This window comes from Bos taurus, chromosome 1 (assembly GCF_002263795.3).
Source record: "Bos taurus isolate L1 Dominette 01449 registration number 42190680 breed Hereford chromosome 1, ARS-UCD2.0, whole genome shotgun sequence".
In the NCBI taxonomy this organism is placed as follows: Eukaryota; Metazoa; Chordata; class Mammalia; order Artiodactyla; family Bovidae; genus Bos; species Bos taurus.
The window spans coordinates 142,052,946-142,076,706 of NC_037328.1; the positions used below are offsets into that span (position 1 = coordinate 142,052,946).

Consider the following 23,761-nt stretch of genomic DNA (forward strand, 5'->3'; position numbering starts at 1 on the left):
GGAAGTCCAGTTGAGCTATTTCAAATCCTAAAAGATGATGCTGTGAAAGTGCTGCACTCAATATGCCAACAAATTTGGAAAACTCAGCAGCGGCCACAGAACTGGAAAATGTCAGTTTTCATTTCAATCCCAAAGAAAGGCAATGCCAAAGCATGTTCAAACTACCACACAATTGCACTCATCTCACATGCTAGCAAAGTAATGCTCAAAATTCTCCAAGCTAGGCTTCAACAGTACATGAACCATGAATTTCCAGATGTTCAAGCTGGGTTTAGAAAAGGCAGAGGAACCAGAGATTAAGTTGCCAACATTCACTGGATCATTGAAAAAGCAAAAGAGTTCCAGAAAAACATCTACTTCTGCTTTATTGACTATGCCAAAGCCTTTGACTGTGTGGATCACAACAAACTGGAAAATTCTTCAAGAGATGGGAATACCAGACCACCATACCTGCCTCCTGAGAAATCTGTATGCAGGTCAAGAAGCAACAGTTAGAACTAGACATGGAACAATGGACTGGTTCCAAATTGGGAAAGGAGTACATCAAGGCTATATATTGTCATCCTGTTTATTTAACTTATGCAGAGTACATCATACGAAATGCCGGGCTAGATGAAGCCCAAGCTGGAATCAAGATTGCTGGGAGATATATCAATAACCTCAGATATGCAGATGATACTACCTTTATGGCAGTAAGCAAAGAGGAACTAAAGAGCCTCTTGATGAAAGTGAAAAAGATGCCTTAAAACTCAACATTCAAAAAACAAAGATCACAGCATCTGATCCCATCACTTCATGCCAAATAGATGGGGAAGCAATGGAAACAGTGACAGACTATTTTTTAGGCTCCAAAATCACTTCAGATGGTGACTGCAGCCATGAAATTAAAATACGTTTGCTCCTTAGAAGAAAAGCTATGACCAACCTAGACAGTAAATTAAAAAGCAGAGACATTACTTTGCTGGCAAAGGTCCATCTAGTCAAAGCTATGGTTTTTCCAGTAATCATGTATGGATATGAGAGTTGGACCATAAAGAAAGCTGAGTGCCAAATAATTGATGCTTTTGAAATTGGTGTTGGAGAAGACTCTTGAGAGTCCCTTGGACTGCAAGGAGATCAAACCAGCCAATCCTAAAGGAAATCAGTCCTGAATATTCATTGGATGGACTGATCCTGAAGCTGAAGCCACAATCTTTTGGCCACCTGATGCAGAGAACTGACTCATTGGAAAAGACTCTGATGCTGGGGAAAGATTGAAGACAGGAGGAGAAGGGGATGACAGAGGATGAGATGGTTGGATGGCATCACTGACTCGATGGACACAAGTTTGAGCAAGCTCCGGGAGTTGGTGATGGACAGGGAATCCTGGCGTGCTGCAATCCATGGGGTCGCAAAGAGTAGGACATGACTGAATGCCTGAACTCAACTAGGCTTCCCAGGTGGCTCGGCAGTGAATCTGCCAATTCAGGAGCCGAAGGTTCGATTCCTGGGTTGGGCAGATCCCCTGGAGAAGGGAATGGCAACCCATCCAGTATTCTTGCCTGGGAAATCCCATGGACAGAGGAGCCTGATAGGCAACTGTCCATGGGGTAGGAGAGAGTTGGATGTGACTTACGACTAAACAACAATAAAGCAGTCTAGCCACACAGTCTAACCTGGCTCCATACGGATATCGATAAATACATGCTCTAAAGTTAAACATAAGCTCACCAAAAATGAGCCATAAACTTATTAGTAGAGTGTGGTTTAATAAGTGAAAGTGACAGTCACTCAGTCGTGTCCAACTCTTTGAGACTCCATGGACTATACAGTCCATGGAATTCTTCAGGCCAGAATACTGGAGTGGGTAGCCTTTCCCTTCTCCCGGGAATCTTCCCAACCCAGGGATCAAACCCATATCTCCTGCATCGCACATGGAATCTTTACCAACTGAGCCACAGGGAAGCCTAAGAATACGGGAGTGGGTAGCCTTTCCCTTCTCCAGCTGTATCTTCCGGACCCAGGAATCAAACCAGGGTCTCCTGCATTGTAGGTGGATTCTTTACCAACTGAGCTATGAGGGAAGCCCATGGTTTAATAAAAGATTTTATAAAAATATAATTCATAATTCATATTTTTCCTGAAAAGCTACATGAAACGAAAGTAAATACTGATCAGCCCACACAGAAAGGAGAGTTGAGCACAGAGAGAAATAATTAAAATAAAATAAAATCACAATGAAAACATTTTAAATATAAACTATAACAATGATCAGCAAATATAAATATTTCAGAAGACATTTCTACCTATACTCTAAAGTACTTTTAAACACTCATTTGCAAAAACTTGGTAAATGAATATGAAAAATAAAAATGTATTCTAAAATGCTAACTGAAAATCTTGAATGTGAGTTGCATATACGATTGTGTGTGTGACAACAGAAGAAAACGTTTTCTTATCACAGCTGACATTTCCTGCAAGAAAAGCTTCCTGTGAGCAGGGCCTCAAATTTCGAAAGCAGAACTATGCCAGCAACAGATTATGGGTCATGAGAGCCTAGCCATATATTGCTGATCTTATAATGTGCTCCATATGCTTGCTTTCCATTTGTTGTTGCTCATTCGCCCAGTCATGTCCGACTCTTAGTGACCCCATAGACTGCAGCACACCAGGCCTACCTGTCCCTCATCATCTCCTTGAGATTGCCCAAGTTCATGTTCATTGCATCGGTGATGCCATCCAGCCATCTCATCCTCTGACGCCCTCTTCTCCTTTTGCCCTTGATCTTTCCCAGCATCAGAGACTTTTCCAGTGAGTTGTCTGTTCACATCAGATGACCAAAATACTGGAGCTTCAGCTCAGCATCAGTCCTTCCAGTGAATATTCAGGGTTAATCTCCCTTGAGATTGACTGATTTGATATCCTGGCAGTCCAAGGGACTTCCCATTTAGAAATGGACATATCAGGACACTCCAGCCCACTGTAATTCAGTAGAGATATTTGGGACCCAAGCAGTTTACAAGGACCTCAAGCTGCCCCAATCTGTACAAAATCAAGAAGGAAGGTTCCTAAGACCTAATGCTTTATTTATCTATTTTTTCTTTCTTTTTTTTTTGGCCACTTGAGTGCAGCATGTGGGATCTTAGTTCCCCAAGGAGGAATGGAACCCGTGTCCCCTGTGGTGGAAGCTCAGAGTCTTAACCATTGGACCACCAGGGAGGTCCCAAGAGTTAATGCTTTAGAAAAGTGCTAAATTCTTTTCTTGCTCTTGAACCCAGATTGCCCAATATGACCCTGATCCCTTACTTAATCTGAGACTGCACCCAATTTGTCAACACAAACCTTTATGTCACTTGTAGGTCACCCACAGTTATGATAAGAAGACAAATGCCTTTACAAGCAGCTTAGAGTTTTGCTAAAATGTCTTTCCTTATCATTACATCTAATAAAAGATCCTTAATAACATAAAGATATCAAGGAGTTTTTAAGATAGGCTGAAGCTACAATTAGATGACCTCCAAAAGCAAATGCATTAGATTGCAAAAAAAGTCTCTCTCTTTTTTTAAATGAATGAAGAACAATAACCACAGAAAAATATGCCATTCTCTTTAAAAAAAAATTCTAAACCTTTCCAAAACCTCCAATTTCTAAACTTTCATTTTCCCGTCTTAACAATAAGTGATGCACTTTCTAAACCTTTCTTAAAAGAACTTCAAATCTAAATATAATGAACCTGAGGCACTTCCCTGGTGGTTCGTTGGCCAAAACTCCACTCTTTCAACACAGGGAGCTGGGGGTTCAATCCTTGTTCAGGGAAGTGGATTCCACATGCCACATCTAGAAGACTCCGCATGCCACAACTCAGACCTGGCACAGACAAGTAAATAAAATACATACACACACATAAAATGAACTTGAAGAAAGCCCTTGTACAGAGTCTCACACAGTGTGTTCACAGTGACAGGTAAGAGGAAGCCAGTGTTACAAATTTTCCCTGTGTAGGCGTTTGCCTGGACCCTGAGCTCATCTGATATTACCATTACTGACCATAGCCTACAACTTCCTTGTACAATAATGACACGGCGAAGCTGATGTCAGTGTCTTGTCAATTCAGTTTAACTCTAAAAGAAGTTGTTAAAGACCTACTGAACTGCACTGATCAACTGAGGAACTGTCTCTCCAGCTGTCCAGAAGAGTTGTGTATCATATGTACACAGTCTCCTTTACTTCAGATTCAAAAGGAAGTGTCAAGTTAAGGCATAGTACTGTAGGGGCTTCCCTGGTGGTCCACTGGCTATGACTCCATGCTCTGAATTCAGGAGACCCAAGTTCGACTCCTGTTCAGGGAACTAGATCCCACATGCCACATCTAAGGGTTTACATGCTGAAACAAAGATCGAAGATTCCCACTTGCTGCAACTAAGACCCAGTGCAGCCAAATAAAAAAATTAAATAATTAATTTTTAAAAAGCATGTAACTATGATTCCAAAACCTTCAAAACATCATATTTTTAACCTCTGGATTGAATCTGACTTTTGGAAAATAAAATATTTGGCAAGAATATTTACTTTGTCATCAAAAAAACAGCCATGGACTTACTGTCTTCTGGAACCTGTGATTTCACAAGATCAAAAGTTTACATTTGGGGAGAACATTCCTGGACGAGCAGGACAAGCCAGAACTTCCTCCTGAGGGTGTGTTCTGAGTGCCCGCTGGGTTGGTGCCTCCTGTTCTCCTGGGTCCCTGCCTTAAAGGTATGTCCTTGAAGGTTATAAAGAGATCTCCTTCAGCTGGGTCATGTGATAAAAGTAACATTAGTTTTTGCAAGGCATTCTAAAACTGAAAGGGAGATGATTAACTTAAGCAGTATTTTCAGCCATTGTCTAGGGGAGCGCTCTACTTACATCCACTTGAAAAGGAAGACAATTACAAAGCACACATACAAAGTAATGTGATTCAAGTTACAGATCCTGAAAGCTTTATTCCCTGTCTAGTCAAGATGGGACATAAGGAACTGGATTTTCACCACTAGTACGCTCTCTTTCAAAGAACGAGACTAGGAAAAGTGTGTAGCCGAGGGGCACGCCAGCCCTCAATGTGGGCTAGCCCAGTTTAAGACATGATTCAGAAGTACATCCAGATGTAACTACAATGCTTAGGGGATGAGGGGTACATTAAAAATCTAAATTCCCCTGAAAAACTGAAAAATAGATCATCAATGAAATTAGGTTCAGGGACTTTCCTGGTGGCCCAGTGGATAAGACTATATACTTCCTCTGCAGGGTCCATGGGTTCAAACCTGAATGCTGCACACCTCGGTCTAAAGAAATTAAGTTCAAAGTTTATATGGAGTACATGTTTGGATGAAAACGAAACCACAGAGGACTTCCCTAGCAGTCTAGTGGTTAAGACTTGATGCTTCCAATGCAGGGGGCCTGGACTCAATCCCTGGTTTGGGTACAAGGATCCCACGTGCCATGGGGTGTGGCAAAAAAAAAAAAAAAGAGAGAGATTACAGAAAGCAAAGCCACAGAAATGCACAATAATGAACTGCTTCTGTTCAAGAAATGAAAATCAGATTGCACAAAAATGAGCATAAGCTTGATGTCCACGCACAAATAGAGCAACAGGTAGATTTCTGCTTGGCTTTATCATTGTCCTTTTTATTAAGAATCATGCAAGGACTCTATTTCTTATTTTATCTTACTACAATGTTGTTAAGGGATCTATTTTTGAGCAACATTCTTTGTACAAGACCTTTCCAAGACCAGCTGGGCTCTCCCGACAGTTACTCTTCATCACCTGAGCTGGACTCAAGCCCCCAGGGAGGGTCAGTGTGTTCAGTTTTACTTCTTCAGGTCACAGAAAAGTGGTCCAGACTCATCATGGTTTCAACCCCCGAGGAAAGTGAGGATTTTAAAAAGGCTATCATCTCAGGAATGTCCTGCAAATTCTATCACCAAAGACAGAACAACAGTCAATCAATTCTACAAACTAACTGTACTTTGCTGTTGTTTAGTTGCTCAGTCGTGTCCGACTCTTTGTGACCCCCTGGACTGTAGCCAGCCAAGCTTCTCCATCCATGGGATTTCCCGGGCAAGAACAGTGGAGTGGGCTGCCATTTCATTCTCCAGGGGATCTTCCTGACCCAGGGATGGAAACTGCATCTCTTGCATCTCCTGAATTGGCAGGCGATTCTTTCCTGCTGAGTACTTAAGTCAGGTTTAATTGAAGTAAAACGATTCAGAATTGTTAATTCACTAGATACAGCCCTTGTCAGGAAGACCCTTAACTAGAATATGCAAAATAATACTTGGGTTTACAGTCAAAAGTATTTGGAACCCTTGAAGAGAATATAGGCAAAACATTCTCTGACATAAATTGTACCAATGTTTTCTTAAGTCAGTCTCACAAAACAATAGAGATAAAACAAAAATAAACAAATGGGACCCCTTCAAACTTACAAGCTTTTGTACAGCAAAGTAAACCATAAGCAAAATGAAAAGACAACCCACAGACTAGGAGAAAATATTTGCAAACTATGTGACCAAAAAGGGCTTAATTTCCAAAATACACAAATAGTTCATACAACTCAACATCAAAAAAAAAAAAACTAATCAAAAATAGGCAGAAGACCTAAACAGACATTTCTCCAAAGGAGACATACAGATGGCCAATAAGCACATGAAAAGATGCTCAACATGCCTAATTATTAGAAAAATGTAAATCAGAACTACGTGGAAATATCACCTCACATCAGTCAGAATGGCCATCATGAAGAAGTCTACAAACAATAAATCCTGGAGAGAGTGTGTAGAAAAGGGAACCCTCCTACAATGTTGGTGAGAATGTAAGTTGGTGCAACCATTATGGTGAATAGCATGGAGGTTCCTTAAAAAACTAGAAATAGAGTTACCATATGATCCTGCATTTCCACTCCCGGGCGTATCCAGACGAAACTAATCCCAAAAGATACATACTTCCCTATTTTCACAGCAATGCTATTCACAATAGCCCAGACGTGGAAGCAACCTAAATGTCTATCGACAGATGAATGGGTAAAGAAGATGTGGTGTATATAGTATATATACCATGAAGCATTAGTGAAGTGAGTGAAGTCGCTCAGTCATGTCCGACTCTTTGCGACCCTATGGACTGTAGCCCACCAGGATCCAACCCCATGGGATTCTTCAAGCAAGAGTACTGGAGTGGGTTGCCATTTCCTTCTCCAGGGGATCTTCCCGACTCAGGGATCGAACCCAGGTCTCCTGCATTCCAGACAGACGCTTTAACCCCTGAGCCATCAGGGAAGCCCATGGAGCATTACTCAGTCATAAGAAAGAACCAAATGACGCCATTTGTAGCAACATGGATGGATCTCGAGATTATCCATTAAGTGAAATTAAGTCAGGAAGAGAAATACGAATATCAGATCGTACCATTCATATGCGGAACCTAAATTATGACACAAATAAACCTGCCTATGAAACAGAATCACGGGGAACAGACTGGTGGTTGCCAAAGGGCAGGAGGTCGGGCAAAGGTTGGAGGGGGAGGTTGAGGTTAGCAGATGCAAGCTTTATAAACACGAGGGACAACAACAAGGCCCCACTGTACAGCACAGAGAGCTATATTCAGTATCCTGTGATAAATCATAATAGAAAAGAATAACTTAAAAAATGTGTATATATATATATTTATAACTGAATCACTTTCTGTATAGCAGTAATCAACATATTGTAAATCAACTATATTTTAATTAAAAAAAAAAACTGGAACCCTTCAAGGTTCAAGGGTAAATCGAAGAGGAGAAAACATCAAGAACAAAAGTCTGAAGAGCTAGGGCAGGTTGTGGAGTTAGTTTGTGGGTTTAAGAAGTGTAAGGTTATTAGACAAAAACCTATGATTGGCTCTTCTTGATCTTCACCACAAACAGAACAAGGGGGCATACCCTCAATTATCGGACACAAGGGTCTTTTTTTGCACAGAAACAACTCCACTCGCCTCATTAGCAGTAAAATAAACGCTGGGGGAGTTCAGTTGTGTTTCTATTCTTGGTTTGAAATACTGGTGCCAAGCAGCAGCTCAGGGCTATTAAAATCTGAGTTGTAGCAAGCTGAGGAAAAGCCACTCTGCTGGGTGTGAGTCACCAGAGCCAGGGAAGTTCTCACAGTGATTCACACGGCAAGCCAGAGGTGACGGTAAGCTCTGCAGCGTCACAAGTCTGACTGTGGCTGGTGACTAAGCAGTTAAAATATTGAGGCTGTGACTCCACCTGAAGACAGGTGTGGGGTAGGGGTGGGGGGTAATTACAGCCTGAGTGGGAAAGCTGAGCCCTGTCTGACAAACTGTCGGAAGGGAGCCAGTAAAGTCATTTAACTTTTTTTATTGTTGCCTTTGCAGTTAAAAAGGGAAAAACATAGTATGGAGGGTCCTCAAAAAACTAAAAATGAAGTTGCCATATGATCCGGCAATCCCATTCTTGGGCATTTATCCAGACAAAACTAGAATTTGAAAAGATACATCACCCCAATTCATAGCAGCGCTATTCACAGTAGCCAAGACACAAAAGCAAGCACGGAACCATTGACAGATGAATGGATTGAGAAGATGTGCTACATACATACAGATGGGTATCAGCCTTAGAAAAATGAAATAATGCCATTTGCAGAAATGTGGGTGGACCTGGAGATTATCATACTAAACAAAGGCAGTCAGAAAGAGAAGGGCAAGTATCATACGGTATTGCTTATATGTGGAATCTAAGATATGACACAAATAAATCTATCTATGACAGAGATAGACTATCTTAATAAAACAAAGTTGAAGAAATAATCATCTCATCAATAAGATTGAGTCATTGGAGACTAGGATTTCCAAGTCTCTCAAAGACTCGGAAGTTTCAAGTGATAACTCCAACTAGATTTAATAAATTTCTGTTTTGGGGGGTTAGTGCTTCAAAGCTTTGGTGCTCAAGGAAGTATGTTGTCTCCCTCGATGCTTAGGAAAAATACTTGCCTATTAATCTCTAGTGTGGGTCAGGCTTACTGCATGGGGCTGGGGGTGGCTCAGAGGAAAAATGATGAGAAAAAGCAGTCTCAACTGAGCAACTGAGCACACACACGCTTTTGGAGCTTACTGAACAGCAGGGAAGCTCAAATATGAACAAAGTCATATAATGAGTAAATAGTGTAATTGCCAACCGGATCGGTGTTGTGCTTGCTTTCAGATGTGATATGAGGGTGACTCCAAGAGGTGTCTCTGAGGTGGAGTTTGAGGCGAGATCTGAAGGACAAGTACATTTAACCAAGTGAGGGTTGGGAGCTAGGTGGGTGGAGACCTTGGGAGGGGGTGGGAGAGGGAGGCAGGACAGCCACTGCAGCCTCGAGGCCACAGAAATGATCAGGGTGTGTCCAGAGACAGAGTCTGTTGGAGGATACTAGCATTGATGCGTGGGTGACCATAGAGCAACACCCCCACAAGGGCCACTGAGGCCGCCCTGTGGAACAGGGGAACGAGGGGGGCTGACTGGCCCCACAGGGTTGTCCACTGGAAATTTGGAGGGAGACAGTCACGGAGATGGTGACACCCAGACAGATCCAAAGGCACTGGGGGTCTAAATGCGGCTCTGGGTTCTTGCCTGTGTGAGTAGGTGGAAGGCTAGGCTATCGGCTGTGAGAGGTGACAGTGGAGGGGAGGCGCCAGGTTTGGGGCTGGGGGTCATGGATTCCAGGGTCAGACGTGCAAGCCTGACAACCCTCAGGGACATCCAGGTGGAGATGAGTCGGTGGACTTCCCGGGAACAGAAGATGGCGATGCAGGAGCCACACAGCACCCTTTTCCCAACTGCAGCCAGCCCCCCACCCCAACCCTAGATCGTCTAGGAAAAGCAGACAGTGACACCTGAGGACTTCTAAAACGGCTCCTGCAATGCAGCGCCCACTCCCTGTCTTTCCTTGATGATCTTGCTACCCTGTTTCATGGCTAAAACTTGGAAGAGAGAATTTCTGGGGTAGGAGGCAAGCTCCAGATGGTCGTGCAAGGGCATGACGCCCTAGCGCCCAGGAAGAGTTGAAAGTCCCAAGTGGAACAGACAGGGATCACTGGGTACTGAGTCCTGGGTCCTGCATCCTTGCTCTTCCAGGGAGGTGTGCTACGCCAGGCTCCCTGCAAAGACTCAGGTAGGTCTGTGTCCCATTGATGGGCCATCTTCCCACAGAGACTGGGTCCGTCTCCCTCCTTATGGAGCAAATGTGGGCAGACACACCTGTTAACGGGGAAGAGCAGACGGCTTGGATTCAAGGCAGTCTGCAGGCAGGTGCCAACCCTCTGGTGTTGTCTGGATGCCAGCTGCCTGCACCTGGGACCATGGGGAGGGAGGAAAGCCTCAGATCCTGGGGCACTGGGGCTTAGTGGGTGGGATGATCCCAGTCAGCTGGTTGTGTGGGTAACCTAGAGCGGCTGCCAGACAATTCTGTTGCTTCCACCATCACGCAAATCAGATCATTCGCTGTCATTCCAGAACCGGGGCACTTCTGATGCAGAGGCGCTCAAGCTGGATGAAAACAGCCAGAGGCGCAACTGTCTCCCCTTTCTACTGGAATTTGTTGGACGTACAAGAATGTGCTGACGGCCTGCTGGATGCTGAGCAGGTGAATCCCACTCACTGGCAGGAGGGTTAGCTGCTATCAGCTGTCTCCTAAGACAGAACCAAAGCATCTAAAACAAGGTTCTCCTAATTCAAATTCTTAGAAGGTCTGATGGCACACCAGGTGCTTTTTAAGTTTAAAATGACCACTCCTAACAAATCAGAACAATTTGATCAATACAATTTAAGGGATTGTTCCAGACCACTTGCCCAAAGAAACACCTTGCTTGTCAAGTTCTCCCTTCTCTGGCTACTCATCTTTTTTGGATCTATTCTCTCTGTTTGAACTGTGGTGCCGAAGAAGACTCTTGAGAGTCCCTTGAATGGCAAGGAGATAAAACCAGTCAATCTTAAAGGAAATCAACCCTGAATATTCACTGGAAGGACTGATGCTGAAACTCTAATACTTTGGCCACCTGATGTGAAGAGCCAACTCACTGGAATAGACCCTGATGCTGGGAAAGATTGAAGGCAGGAGGAGAAGGGGGTGACAGAGGATGAGATGGTTGGGTGGTACCACCAACTCGATGGATATGGGTTTGAGCAAGCTCTGGGAGTGGGTGATGGACAGGGAAGCCTAGCATGCTACAGTTCGTGGGGTCTCAAGGAATCAGACATGACTGAGCAAATGAACTGGACTGATTCTCTCTGTTTAAGGGCTTACCCTGGTGGCTCAGACTGTTAAGAATCTGCCTGCAATGCAGGAGACCCAGCTTTAATCCCTGGGTGGGGAAGATCCCCTGGAGAAGAGAATGGCAACCCACTCCAGTATTCTTGCCTAGAGAACTCCATGGACAGAGGAGCCTGGCAGGCTACAGTCCATGGGGTCACAAAGAGTCGGACACGACTAAGTGACTAACACACATCTCCATTTAAGCTTTACAAAAATTGCTACTACCACTTGCTTTTTCAAAAAATTGATGGCTGCACTGTGAGACATGCAGGAAGTTAGTTCTCTGACCAGGAATTGGCTCTGTTCCTTAAAAAAAAAAAAAAACCTGTGAAAGCTTCTAATATTTTAATATCTTGTTTATTTTCAACGTTTGGGTCACTTAAAATAATCCAAACATTTCACAGGGTGTGAACCACACAGGAATTACAATTGTTCTCAAAATATACCAAGTGTGTCCCCCACTCAGGACGAGTGATCTGAGCAGACCGTGAGCCATGGAAAAACACAGCTCCTGGCAAATCTTGTCTTCAAACAAATTGATGGGATTTGAAGGACGTGTGACTTCTCAGCCTTGACACCTTTCAAAACCCAACAGGAAAGTGACTCACACAGCCCTGAGTTGGGAGCCATGAGCTCTGGCGCCGTGGCAGTCAGGCCCACACATCTGCCTCCAGAGCCTGGAATCCTCCCAGGCGGTCACCCTTGGTCACATGACCACTGTGGAGCAGCACCCAGCATGGGAGCACAACCCCTGCGGGCCCTCCTGTCCTTGCCTCACAGTCCATGTCAGGCAGTGTACCCCGGGGGCCAGCTCTGCAAGGCTCACAGCGCTGGTGGCGTGGACGACACTTCACGGGCCTAGACCCAGCATCTTCTGGTTACTGATTTAGCGGAATTCGGGGATTCACAGAGCTCAGAGGCCGCAGTGATTTCATCCCCTTTCCTCCTACACTTGTGCACCTGGGATCAATTAAAACACTAAATCCTTTCTACCAGGAAACAGGGATAAATGTGCACAGCACTCTAGAGCTGATGGCTCTTTGGGCTGACTAGGTTTTTTTTTGCTCCCCAGTTTTTTATATGGAAACTCAAAGCAACTGTTTCACGACAGCACAAATCTATTTTGCCTCAGACAGTGATCCTATTAGGACAAATATTTCTACAGAAAACTCAGGAGTAAATCTGATTTTTATTTCGAGTTTTTGCTTATTGTAACAAGAAGTACTATTACACATCTGTGTATTGAAATGAACGATGGTAAGTACACTGGGGCCACACAACCTAAATTAGGTTCTTTAAAAACACACGATGCATTCTTATCCTAGTCACAAAAACAACTTTTCTTAAAAAAATAAAATTGTGATTTTAAAGGCCTTTATTTCATAGGGAAGAGGAATAAAAGATAAATGATAGCGGGTGTTCAATCACATCTGGGTTTTTTTTTTCCTTGGTCATTTGTCCTTTATCTTCTGCAAGTGCAAAAGGAAATGGTCAGTGATGTTTAAAAAAATACCTTAGGGACCTTGGCGTGCTTGATGACTCCACAGACACCTGGACCACTTACATTTGGAGAACAGAGAGAATGCTTAGAAAATATATCACCCCTAGCCCAAGTTCATTTGATGAAACTATTATGTATAAAGCAGTTAATTATATACATAAATAACATAAAAATAATTATCATAAATTAAAAGTCAAATAATCGCCCACGACAAATTCAACGGAGAGGGGCAAGCTGGGAGTTAGGGACGAGCTGGGTGTGGAGGGTGAATTCTGCAGCCCCCTTTCACATGCTGCATGGGTGATGAACTCAGTTCACGAAGGCCTGTATTGCACACATCAAAACCTAGCCCTCTCCTCAACAGCTTGTGACTTGGAACTACGCGAAGTGCTGAGAACGCTGCCCTTTGCGCGACAGATCTCCCGCAGCCTCACTGGCAGCATCAGGTCAGTCTGTCTCACTTATTTACTCTTTACTGAAGGTCTCCCAACTAACACAGGATCACAAAGAGTGATCAAGACAAAGCAAAGCAACCGTTATCTTTTCATTCTGGACAGGGCAAAGGCATCACTCAAGCTTCTTCACCTGCCTCTTTGTCTCCCTGGCTGGACAGCCAGAGGACTGGCTGCTGGCCGCCACCTCGGTGGCCCTGAGCCTCACCCACCACCCCTGAAATGGGTGCACACGTGTGAGCTGTCACTCAGCACATTCATTCATTCATTCGGGGCGCTGATGCTTCTATTACTCAGCTAATGACCTTTTCTGCTTTCATACTACTTGGCAGGACAGCACTACCTCTGTATTTCAGAAAAAAACCTACCCCTTTCCCCATAAGGAGCAAAGTTCACTCAACATTTTTATAGAAAACTGGTCTTGAAACACATCAACCTTTGGAATTAGAGTTTAAACAGAAAAAAGACATGAATTTCTTCCCCGTTTCTCCAGTTCAGGGGACTCTAGCCGAGTCTCAGCCACAATAAATACATTTGGATGGCAGAGTCCTGAGACGGCTCCAGGGAGCCTCCAGAAGGGCCAGCGGGAGGCCCTTTTGATGCACGTGTAACAGCGACCCCTGCGTTGGGGCCGCTGTGTAAGCTGGACATAGGCCTACAGTGCAAACGACGTCGCGTGTCAAAGGAAAACAGAAGAACATGGTCTCCACAGTTTCGAACGCGAGATACGCTCGAGATAAAGTTTAAAAAAAGAACCGTACTGAAAATCCATTCAGGAACCCTATTACTAGGACGCCTTGCTGAGCGACCTCACGTGACCGCTTGCCTGTGACCAATGCGAAGGCCAGAGGAGGGGCATCTCCCCACAGGGCAGCTTTCCACACGGTTTCAGCCAACGACTTTGACTCAACTGGAATTTCAAAGATAAATGTGACTTGAACTTCTACCTGTTCAAAGTCCAGGAGCCCAGAGAAAACTCTGTTCCCACCCAGCACATTGCTACATTTTAACACAGCAGCCCAGCCCTAAAGGGAAAAAGGAAACAAACCACTTCCCTTTTGCAAACCTCCAGTCCCTCCAGCTCTGGGAGGGAAGCCTGGGGGCCTGCCTTCTCTGGGAGAATGCGTGGGGCTGCTCCTGGGGACAATTGGCCTGCCCAGGGTCACTTCTGAGTTCAGCTGACATACTGCCATGGTTCTGGGGGCATTTGGAGATAATTCTGCAAAAGCTAAGTCAACCTTTCTTACACTGCAATAATGTGTTTGCTTTTCTCTGTTTGGTATCCAGCCAACAAATCTTAAGTGAAAACAAACCCCATCTGTGGTTCTCTCCCTGGTTTCTCTGTAAGCTGCCTCAGTAGCTGTACATCTGCGGCTGCTGCTCGGCCGGCACTGAGGGCTGGGCGGCCTGCTGGGCGGGGGCCGGCGGCGGTGGGGGCGGCCCATCCGTCTGGGGCACCGCCCGCCAGGTGAGCGGGTGCTGCTCGCCCAGCTGGCTCCCCAGGGGCGTGATGGAGTTGACCAGGGTGGTCAGGTTGATGAAGTGGGCCACAGATTGTGGGTTCGAGGCTTCCGGCTGCGGGTGGATCTGGAGGTCGTTCTGGCGGTTGTGCAGCATGGCGGAGCCACTGACGGTATCAAAGGTCACGGTCAGGATGGAGTTGTCCAGCTGGAGCTGGCGTTCTGGAGTGGTCAGGTGCCCGACGGCCACTGGCTGGAGGTTGGTAAACTGGGTCCCGGCCGTGGTGGTGATGGGGGTCACGGTGATGTTGGTCAGGCCGACGGAGCTGGACGGGGTGGTCACGTTGGGGTCGCCCAGGGTCACCACCACCTGGAAGAGTCACGCATGACACGAGACCGTTAGTTTCTGAAGAATTAAGAACAAGAGCAGCTTCCTGTGCTGTGCTTTGTGGAGGATTCCCCGTGACGCAGGGATCATCTCACGTTCGGCCCAAAGGAAGGAGGTGAGATGTGCTGGTGAAAGACTAAACCACACTAGTTTCCTGGAAAAAGAATTCCAGGGAAAAAGAGAAACGAGATACAGATGTGATCATTGAGACCATCAGTTGGAACTGAGCAATAAATGATTTCAGTGTCGAGAAAAAAACAGAGAACAGTAATCACGAGAGAAGCTGAAGTGAAGAGGAACTCAAGAGCCTCTTGATGAGGGTGAAAGAGGAGAGTGAAAAAGCTGGCTTAAAACTCAGCATTCAAAATACTAAGATCATGGCATGTGGTCCCATCAATTCATGGCAAATAGATGGGGAAAAAGTGGAAGCACTGACAGATTTTATTTTCTTGGGCTCCAAAATCACTGTGGATGGTGACTGTAGAAGGCGAAATTAAAAGACACTTACTCCTTGGAAGAAAAGCCATGACAAACCTAGACAGTGTGTTAAAAAGCAGAGACATTACTTTGCCAACAAAGGTCCATCTAGTCAAAGCTGTGGTTTTTCCAGTAGTCATGTATGGATGTGAGAGTTGGATCATAAAGAAGGGTGAGTGCTGAAGGACTGATGCTTTTGAATTGCAGTGTTGGATAAAACTCTTGAGAGTCTCTTGGACAGCAAGATCAAACCAGTCAATCCTAAAGGAAATCAACCCTGACTAGTCACTGGAAGGACTGAGGCTAAAGCGGAAGCTTCAATATTTTAGCCATCTGATGTGAAGAGCTGACTCATCGGAAAAGACCCTGATGCTGGGAAAGACTGAGGGCAGGGGGAGAAGGGGACGACAGAGGATGAGATAGTTGGATGGCATCACCAACTTAAGGAACATGAGTTTGAGCAAACTCTGGGAGACAGTGAAGAACAGGGAAGCTTGTCATGCTGCCATCCATGAGGTCGCAATGAATCAGACATGACTCAGCGACTGAACAACAACAATCACGAGAATATTCTTCGTTGTCTTTTAACACACTGCAAAGCTCAGAAGGACAACAAACCCGTGTGCATGGCCAAGAACTAATAAACAAAAAAGACAGCACCGCTCTCCCCACAAAGAGGGACAAAAGGCCAGAGAAACACAGGAACCCTTGCAACCAGGATGACCAGGGCCACTCAAGAGAGGCGCGGCGTCCAACACACGCTGACAGAGAGCTGAGGGCCCTGAAACCCAAGCAGGGAAGGGTCGGCAAAGGGGAAGTTCTGGCTAAAAGCAGCGGCTGGACACACGCCCTGCTGTGCAGGGTCGGGTCCCCCCGCCTGACCAGCACACTCAGGCCCCTGAGGACCTCCCCCAACTGGTCCCAGCCAGTTCCCAACCGTGGGGGTACGCCTGCTTTTCACCACGATGGTGGTGACCTCTGGGTCTGCACTGGGAAACGGGGCACAGGCTGACGGCAGTCAGGGTCCAAGTCCCCATGGGGAGAAGGATACCAGGCCGGCCCCCCACACCCGGGCCAGACTCCGCACAAGCGCCACCTGCTGGATGCTCTGCACGGCCGAGTCCGTCTCGTCCCCGACACCGCCCGAGAACGAGCCCTCCTTCTCCGAGAACTCGCTGAAGGCGGCATCCTCAGGGCCCGTGGCCCCGGCCTCCTCCTCCGGCTTCTGCTTCCTCTTGGGAGCTCTCCTGGTGGCTTTCACGTGCTTCCCTTCGGCCAGCTCCTCCTGCTCCAGACTCAGCTCAGGCTGCACGAACAGAAGGTGAGACAATGACAGGTCAGTGCATCGTGCCCCTGAGGCGGCCTGGCACCATCTCCAGACACCAGGTGACCAGGCCCATCTGCTAATGTGCACATCTAGGGATGGCAGCAAGTTCCCGCTGGTCTCTGCTGCTTCTCTTTAAAGTGAGGAAAGTTGGATAGAAGTCATACTTGGTGCTGAAATAGAAATATCTGTGCAAACAGGTTTTGAGCCCTTGTTTCAGCCCTGTTGAGCTCTGCCTGAGGCTACAAAGGCTTTCACATCAGGCTCTCTGCCCCAGACTGACACAGGTTCACTGTAGACACAATCTTGGATCAAGGATGAGTCTGACTGCAAGAACCGTGTGGTCATGGTTTTTAGGGATAGCAAATAAGGACCCAGCAGTAATGGTGACCACAGATGGGTGCCCGGCATACTTCTTTCCCTCCTGCTGACCCACAGCTGGCCCAGCCCAGGATCACAGAGGCCGCTGGGCAGTGGTGGCCCGCAAGGCTCTCCGCCTCGGTCACCCACCACCCGTCCTGTCCTCGGTGCCATCCCATGAGGTGTGGCCTCACCCAGTGGCAGACAGACCCCGAGGAGGCCTGTCAGGACATGGCCACGAGGGGCTGCCCATGTCAGGGGCGGACGTGGTCATGGGTCTTAGGCCTGGCTGTTTAGCGCAACCCAGCCACTGAGCACTGGGCTCAAAGCTCTGCTCTCTGCAAAACAGAGAGGGATAAACGCGATTTTAAAGTGACTGAGCGCGAAATGTTCCCTTCAAAATAAGAGAAAGCCTTTATATCAAGGTACTGACTACAAATTCCTTTTGAAAGTTCACATAATTTGTTTAAGGTTATTTTGCTCTTCTGGGTGATACTTGTGATGGTTAACTAAAGCATCCCTTTGCTAGTTTGGGGCGCCCAGTCATGTGGCCCAACACCAGTCCAGATGCTGTCCTGAAGGTGTTTTTCAGATGTGATCAACACTGAAGCCAGTAGGTGCTGAGTAAAACAGCACCTTCTGAACGTGGGTGGGCCTGGACCAATCAGGTGAAGGCCCTGAGAACCGACAAAGTTCCCAGAAGACGAGGGAATTCTGCCTCCAGCATCAGCTCCTCTTGGGTGTCCAGCCTCCGGCCCTCCCGGCAGATTCTGGACCTGCCAGACCCACAACTAAGTGAGCCAACTCCTTAAAATAAATCTAGTTCTCTCTGCACGTGCGTGCATGTGCATGCACACACACACACATGCTTTACTGTTTTCTCTGGGGGAACTCAGTCTTAATAAACAATCTATTCTCTAAAAAGACACACATCTGTTTTCAGAAAACTGAAATTCTAAAATGTTCACAGAAACTAGAAGGCTCCTGGGGTGACGACCAATTAACAGAAGAGAGGGAAATGAGTGTGACACGTAGGGGTTGCCCCAAGGGCTGCTCCTGACACCTACTGGGCTCCTCGGGTGAGACACCCTGCCCCGCGTGCTCCGCGCTCACCTGGACGATGCCGATGGAGGAGGCGTCGATGGTGGTGGTCTCCGGGAGGTGGTCCAGGTCGTCAATCCTCACGGCCAGGACCTAGGAGTGGGCGCAGGGCCGTGAGCCCAGGACATGGCACCTGAAGGCCAGCCCAGGAAAGTGGGGCCAGACACACGGCCGCTGGGCTGTCTCCCTCACAGGCCCCCACGTGCCCACCGGCCCTGCTCAGCACTCAGAAGCCTGGGATCCAGAGTCCTGCCCGGCTCTCCTTCCCTCCTCCCAGGCCCCCTCTCCTCAAGTGTCCACCGCGTTCCCACACACGGGGGTGTCCCCTCGGCCATCCGTGCGTCATCGCACCATCTACTGCCCCGGTGGAGGCCCTGCTTCCCTTCCTGTCCACGCCGTCCACTCTCTGAGGAAGTGCATCCTCACTCAATCTCAGTATCTCTCACTAAGAGCGGAGCGGGATAAGACACAGTACAGCAAACCCATCCTATAACGAGTTACCAAGAGGGAGACGTGTCCATGTGACACACCTTAATTTCCCAGCTGCGCCCCCCGACCCGCAGCCCCCAGGAGCCACACCGGCCTGTCCTCAGCAGGAGGCAGACCCTTACACTGGAACACACGCTCGAGTTTTACGTGGTTCCCCCCTCACCGCAAACCTGGTCCACACCCCGCTGACACTGGCTACACAGGTGACTGTGGTCACCTAACTGAACAAGTCACAGGTGGTGCACAGAGCACGTAGGACACTTCGGGGGGAGGCTGTGATGGGGAGTCGCTGAGGGACGGAGGTGGCCGTGGAAAAACGAAATGCAACCAGGGAAAGCACGGCAGTCTGTCCAAACGGCTCTGCAGTCAAATGGCTTTGCAAGCATCTTTCCATTTTTGTTCCAAACTAAATTAAGAACAAAACTATAGGCTATATATCATGGGTGTGGCTTATTTAAGAAAGATGACAGACCACTGTATTTCTGGGCTTAGGATCCAAGACCATCCAGGACAGGGCACTCTCTGAAAGGGCGGCCAGCGAGGCGGTTATGTGTGTTTCAATAGAAATGCTGACATGGTGGTGAGAACCCAAGTGTGACTGAGGCTGCAAAGCTGAGTCAGAGCAGCTGGAGGCCACTGACTGTTCTCTCCCACCACACCACCTCCACCTCTGTCACCATCACCACCCCATCACTGCCACCACCACCTCCATCACCAACATCATCAGTGTCCTAGTCACACCATCCGGAAGCCAGAGAGAACCACCACAGCAGCACCTGTCGACTTTACTCTGTTAGGAGATTCGACCACACGTGAAAAGCACTTTTTGTGTTTGAATCTTCCTCAATGTAACATTCATTCAAAGCAGAGGGAAGACCATAAGTGGAGTCACAGAACAGCATGAATTCTTAAAGATCCTGAGTTTGTGAAAGCAGCTTATACTTAACACCCTAACATGCAGGCCAGCCTTCACCAGACCCCCACGCCTGAGTCTGCGCCCAGCACCACTGCAGAGCACCCCCGCCCTGCACAGCCTGGCCGCGCGTGGTGCCCTCACTGCAGCAGAGCCTCCCCGGCCTCACTCCTGCAGTCTGGGGACGTTTCTCCCATTCCCTCTGCTCTCCTCTGTGTGACGTGTCTGCATCCTTCCCCTCCTTCCATCTACCACCCTAGACCATCAGGTCCAAGAGGATGGGGCACCCCCGGTCCAGCTGGTCACCAGCGCTCATCCCTGCAGGCACTTAACTATTTGTCTGAACACACAGAAGGAAACAACAGAGAAACATCAAAGGATCGAAGGAAAGCAGCCCAGGGGAGAGAGGCTGAAAGTGCCTGAGACAGAAGGGAGTGAGAAGAGAGCCCCGACAGTGGAGCCCGAGCCTGCTGGGGGCCCCTCCAGAGTACTCTGCAGCCCAGCATGGTGGGCTTGACAAGAGGTGCTAAGAGGTGGCCATGCAGATGGAGCAATGAGGCAAGTGATCATTAACCAGAGGAAAATGTCTGCTGAGCTGCTCCGTGTCCGCAAGGGCCCTGCACCCAGCAGCACACATCACACATGCCATGGGCAAAACCCACCGTGCACACCGTTAGTGCACGGAGCTACAGACACCCATGTACCGAGAAATCACTCACTCCCACCCACCACGAGCCCCCGGGGGAGCCTGCAGCATCTGCCCTGGACCCCAACACCTAGAGGGGGCCCCACTGACACTGGGCAGCCGGATGGATGCTGACACACCAGGCTCCTGCTCCCGACTTTGTTTCTCTAGGTGGAGACGCCAGCAGGCCACTAGGCGAAAAAGGCTGGAGTGAGGGGAGCAAAGCTGGTGGAATCCCAGTTCCTCATGCTAAGCGGAAAGAGCCTGGGGTCCATGGGTCATGGATCTGCACGGGCTGTGGAGGACATGGCGAGGTGATGGGAGAAAAAGACGAACTCATCAGCCAAATGAAGCAGAAGGTGCTCTTATAATTGCAAAAGTAACCCATGTTCATCAGAGGCGATTCTTTGAAACAGAGAAAACTATAAAGGTAAGAAATAACCAAAACTTTGGTGCCAGAAGACCACAGTGCAATGCTTCCCCCTTTCTTGTTTCACATGGTTTATATTACACAGGTGAGTATCTGTAAATATACAATGTGAACGACATGCTGTGGGTACACCTGTAGTCTATGCAAGGTGCATGCTGCTTTCTTACAATGCGCATTCACAATCTTACGCAGAACTCTCTGCAAACACATCACAGTCACGCACATCGCTGAGCTACCACTAACAGCGGCATTCCTCTTACTGGACACTCAGGGGTCCACGCAGTCATTTATTAAAGCATTGGGGAGATGTCACACTACCCTCAGGAGGACATGCAACTGTGCATGCCGTGGAAAGTGAAAGTGAAGTTGCTCAGTTGTGTCCGACTCTTTGCGACCCCATGGTCTGTAGCCTACCAGGCTCCTCTGTCCATGGGATTTTCTAGGCAAGAGTGCTGGAGTGGGGTGCCATTTCCTTCTCCAGAGGATCTTTCCAACCCAGGGATCGAACCCTGGTCTCCCGCACTGCAGGCAGATGCTTTAACCTCTGAGCTTCCAGTCCTGGAATTGGGTGCAATCCCAGTCATTCTGAATCCCAGAACCTCCCCTAATTCCATGGAGGAAGCATGCCACCTTCTACTGTTAAAGGCTTTCTCTCGTGTCTCAACCACATGTACTTCCTTTAGTGAATCTCCTCTCCCCAGACACAGTGGGTTCTCTGTTATTCTCGTGGAAGGCGTGCTATCTTTACCATTAACAGCCAGTATTTGTTAACTGCTGCTGCTAAGTCACTTCAGTCGTGTCCGACTCTGTGCGACCCCATAGACGGCAGCCCACCAGGCCCCCCATCCCTGGGATTCTCCAGGCAAGAACACTAGAGTGGGTTGCCATTTCCTTCTCCAATGCATGAAAGTGAAAAGTGAAAGTGAAGTCACTCAGTCGTGTCCGACCCTTAGCGACCCCAGGCTCCTCCGTCCATGGGATTTTCCAGGCAAGAGTACTGGAGTAGGGTGCCATTGCCTTCTCCGTCTGTTAACTATACTGACCCATTTTTCAGTTTTCCCTTTGCGTGTTCTCTTGACCCCCAGAAACTCTACTTGTTATGTTGCTTACTTAGTCAAATCGTTTGTTCAAAATTTTCACTGCTTTCGTGCTTATAAAGCCTCTAGTTTTGTTTTCAGTTTACTGTCTTTTCAAACAGCATGACTTATTCAATGCCCTGGACCTGCCTTGAGCACCGGCTTCTGGGTGTCAGGGTCCACCTACCTTCCTGGGTACACTTTCTCCATCTCAATCCTCAGGGCCACTTTCTAAGCAGCCCCCAACACCATGCAGAGCCCCTGGTTCTGCACATTTTTTAGCTACTCTAAAGGGAGGAATGGGGGAGAGGGAGGGTAGCACCCCTGTCCTGCTATAATTCCAGGGAGGGAGTAATTGATTACTTCAGCAAAAGACCACTTGGGGCTCTTCTATTCACTCATCCATTCGGTGCCTCCTACCCGCAGGCAGAGGGGAGCGTCGGACCCCGGCCCTGCCTCCAGGAATCCCGGGGTGGTGACCCTGCGTGGTGGGATCTCGGAGCGGGGGAAGTCAGCGGGCCGAGGACAGAGGTGCCGGGCTCGCACGGGGGAGGGGATGTAGAGTGGGCAGCCCCGCCCGGCGCATGCTCACCTCAGGGTGCTTGCGCCGCATGTGTCTGCTCATGGAGGCCCTGGTGGACACCTTAGTCCCACACAGCTGGCAGCTCTGCGCCTCCACCTTGTCGTGGGTGAGCTGCACGTGCTTCTGCAGCATGTACTCGGTGACGTACTTCTTGTCGCACACGGAGCACGTCCACTGCTTGCCCACTGCGCGGGCGCATGGGGAGGGAGAGATGAGCGTGGGTGGTGAGGGGGTCAGCCTCTAGGTCGCGGACCCAGTCACCCACCCCGAGGTCAGGCCTTGGAAAGACCCCCCTCCCACCCAGGAATGCTTCAATCAACATCTGAAAATGCGAGCATGAATATTCGAAAGTTTTGTGGCTGAATTTTAGGGGGGAAGGGGCTTCATTAAGGCACAAAAGTGCCAGATATTCTGAAAAAGTCCACATAGAGCCTCACAGCCAAGCTCTCCACACCCTGCACACCCAGACGGCCCCAGCAGAAACCATGGCAGCCGGCCGGATGGTCCCCAGGCACTCCCAGCTCACCCGTGTGGATGAGCTTGTGTGTCTCCATCGTGTTTCTCTCACTGAATGTTTTTCCGCACAGTTCGCACATGAAATCTTTAATCCCTGCAGGAAAAGGCACATTTAACATCACGTTTCTCGAGTGTTTTAACTGTATACAGCATCAGTCTTGTCCATGACACGTTTCTGTATTTGTAAAGGCTGTGGGGGCTGCTAAGTTACCCAGAGATGACAGTAAGCCTTCATTCCCCCATTCAACCTGCAAACTGTGGCTTGAAAACCATTCTACTGCAGGTGTCTGAGTGTTCAGATCAGTGACTTGGGCTGGGGTGGTCACCCTGCCCGCCTGCAACATGGAAGTATCAAGCCGTCAGACCGTTGCATTCCCCAAGCTGACAAAAAAGGTGGGCCCTCTGCCTCTTAGATAAACATTTGCCCTAAATGTAAAGCACGGCAAGTGACTTTCAAGCCTGCTTATCTTGGTCCTGTATTTGCTGGGCCCCTGGTACTCGGGATCCCATGTTCACGTGGCTCCTGGAGGCAAGAGCAACAGAGGCCACTACACCCCAGTGGGTGGAGAGTTGTGAGACCCCCAAGGAGGCGCAGGACCCAGTCCCAGGAGGTGAGCGCTTCCCAGAAAAGGGGAAGCAAGAAACGGATGGCCTCCCCCAGGAAAAGGAGAGCCGCATGCTTTTGTGAAAGCCCAGTGCCCTGGG

The 23,761-nt window shown here is 48.1% G+C and overlaps 1 protein-coding gene across 2 annotated transcripts in view; it reads right to left on the reverse strand.

Annotated features, from left to right (window-relative positions):
- Positions 1-11,642: 11,642 nt before the first annotated feature.
- The window catches only part of PRDM15 (PR/SET domain 15), a 69,266-nt gene continuing 57,147 nt past the window's right edge, over positions 11,643-23,761 (reverse strand). For both annotated transcript variants that reach the window (XM_024996507.2, XM_024996511.2), the window contains exons 20-24: positions 23,067-23,150; positions 22,550-22,725; positions 18,377-18,457; positions 16,676-16,885; positions 11,643-15,084 (exon numbers count right to left, since the gene is read on the reverse strand). In XM_024996507.2, the coding sequence (XP_024852275.1) occupies positions 14,608-15,084; positions 16,676-16,885; positions 18,377-18,457; positions 22,550-22,725; positions 23,067-23,150 (1,028 nt within the window). In that variant the 3' untranslated portion in view covers positions 11,643-14,607. The remainder of the gene's footprint in view (positions 15,085-16,675; positions 16,886-18,376; positions 18,458-22,549; positions 22,726-23,066; positions 23,151-23,761) is intronic.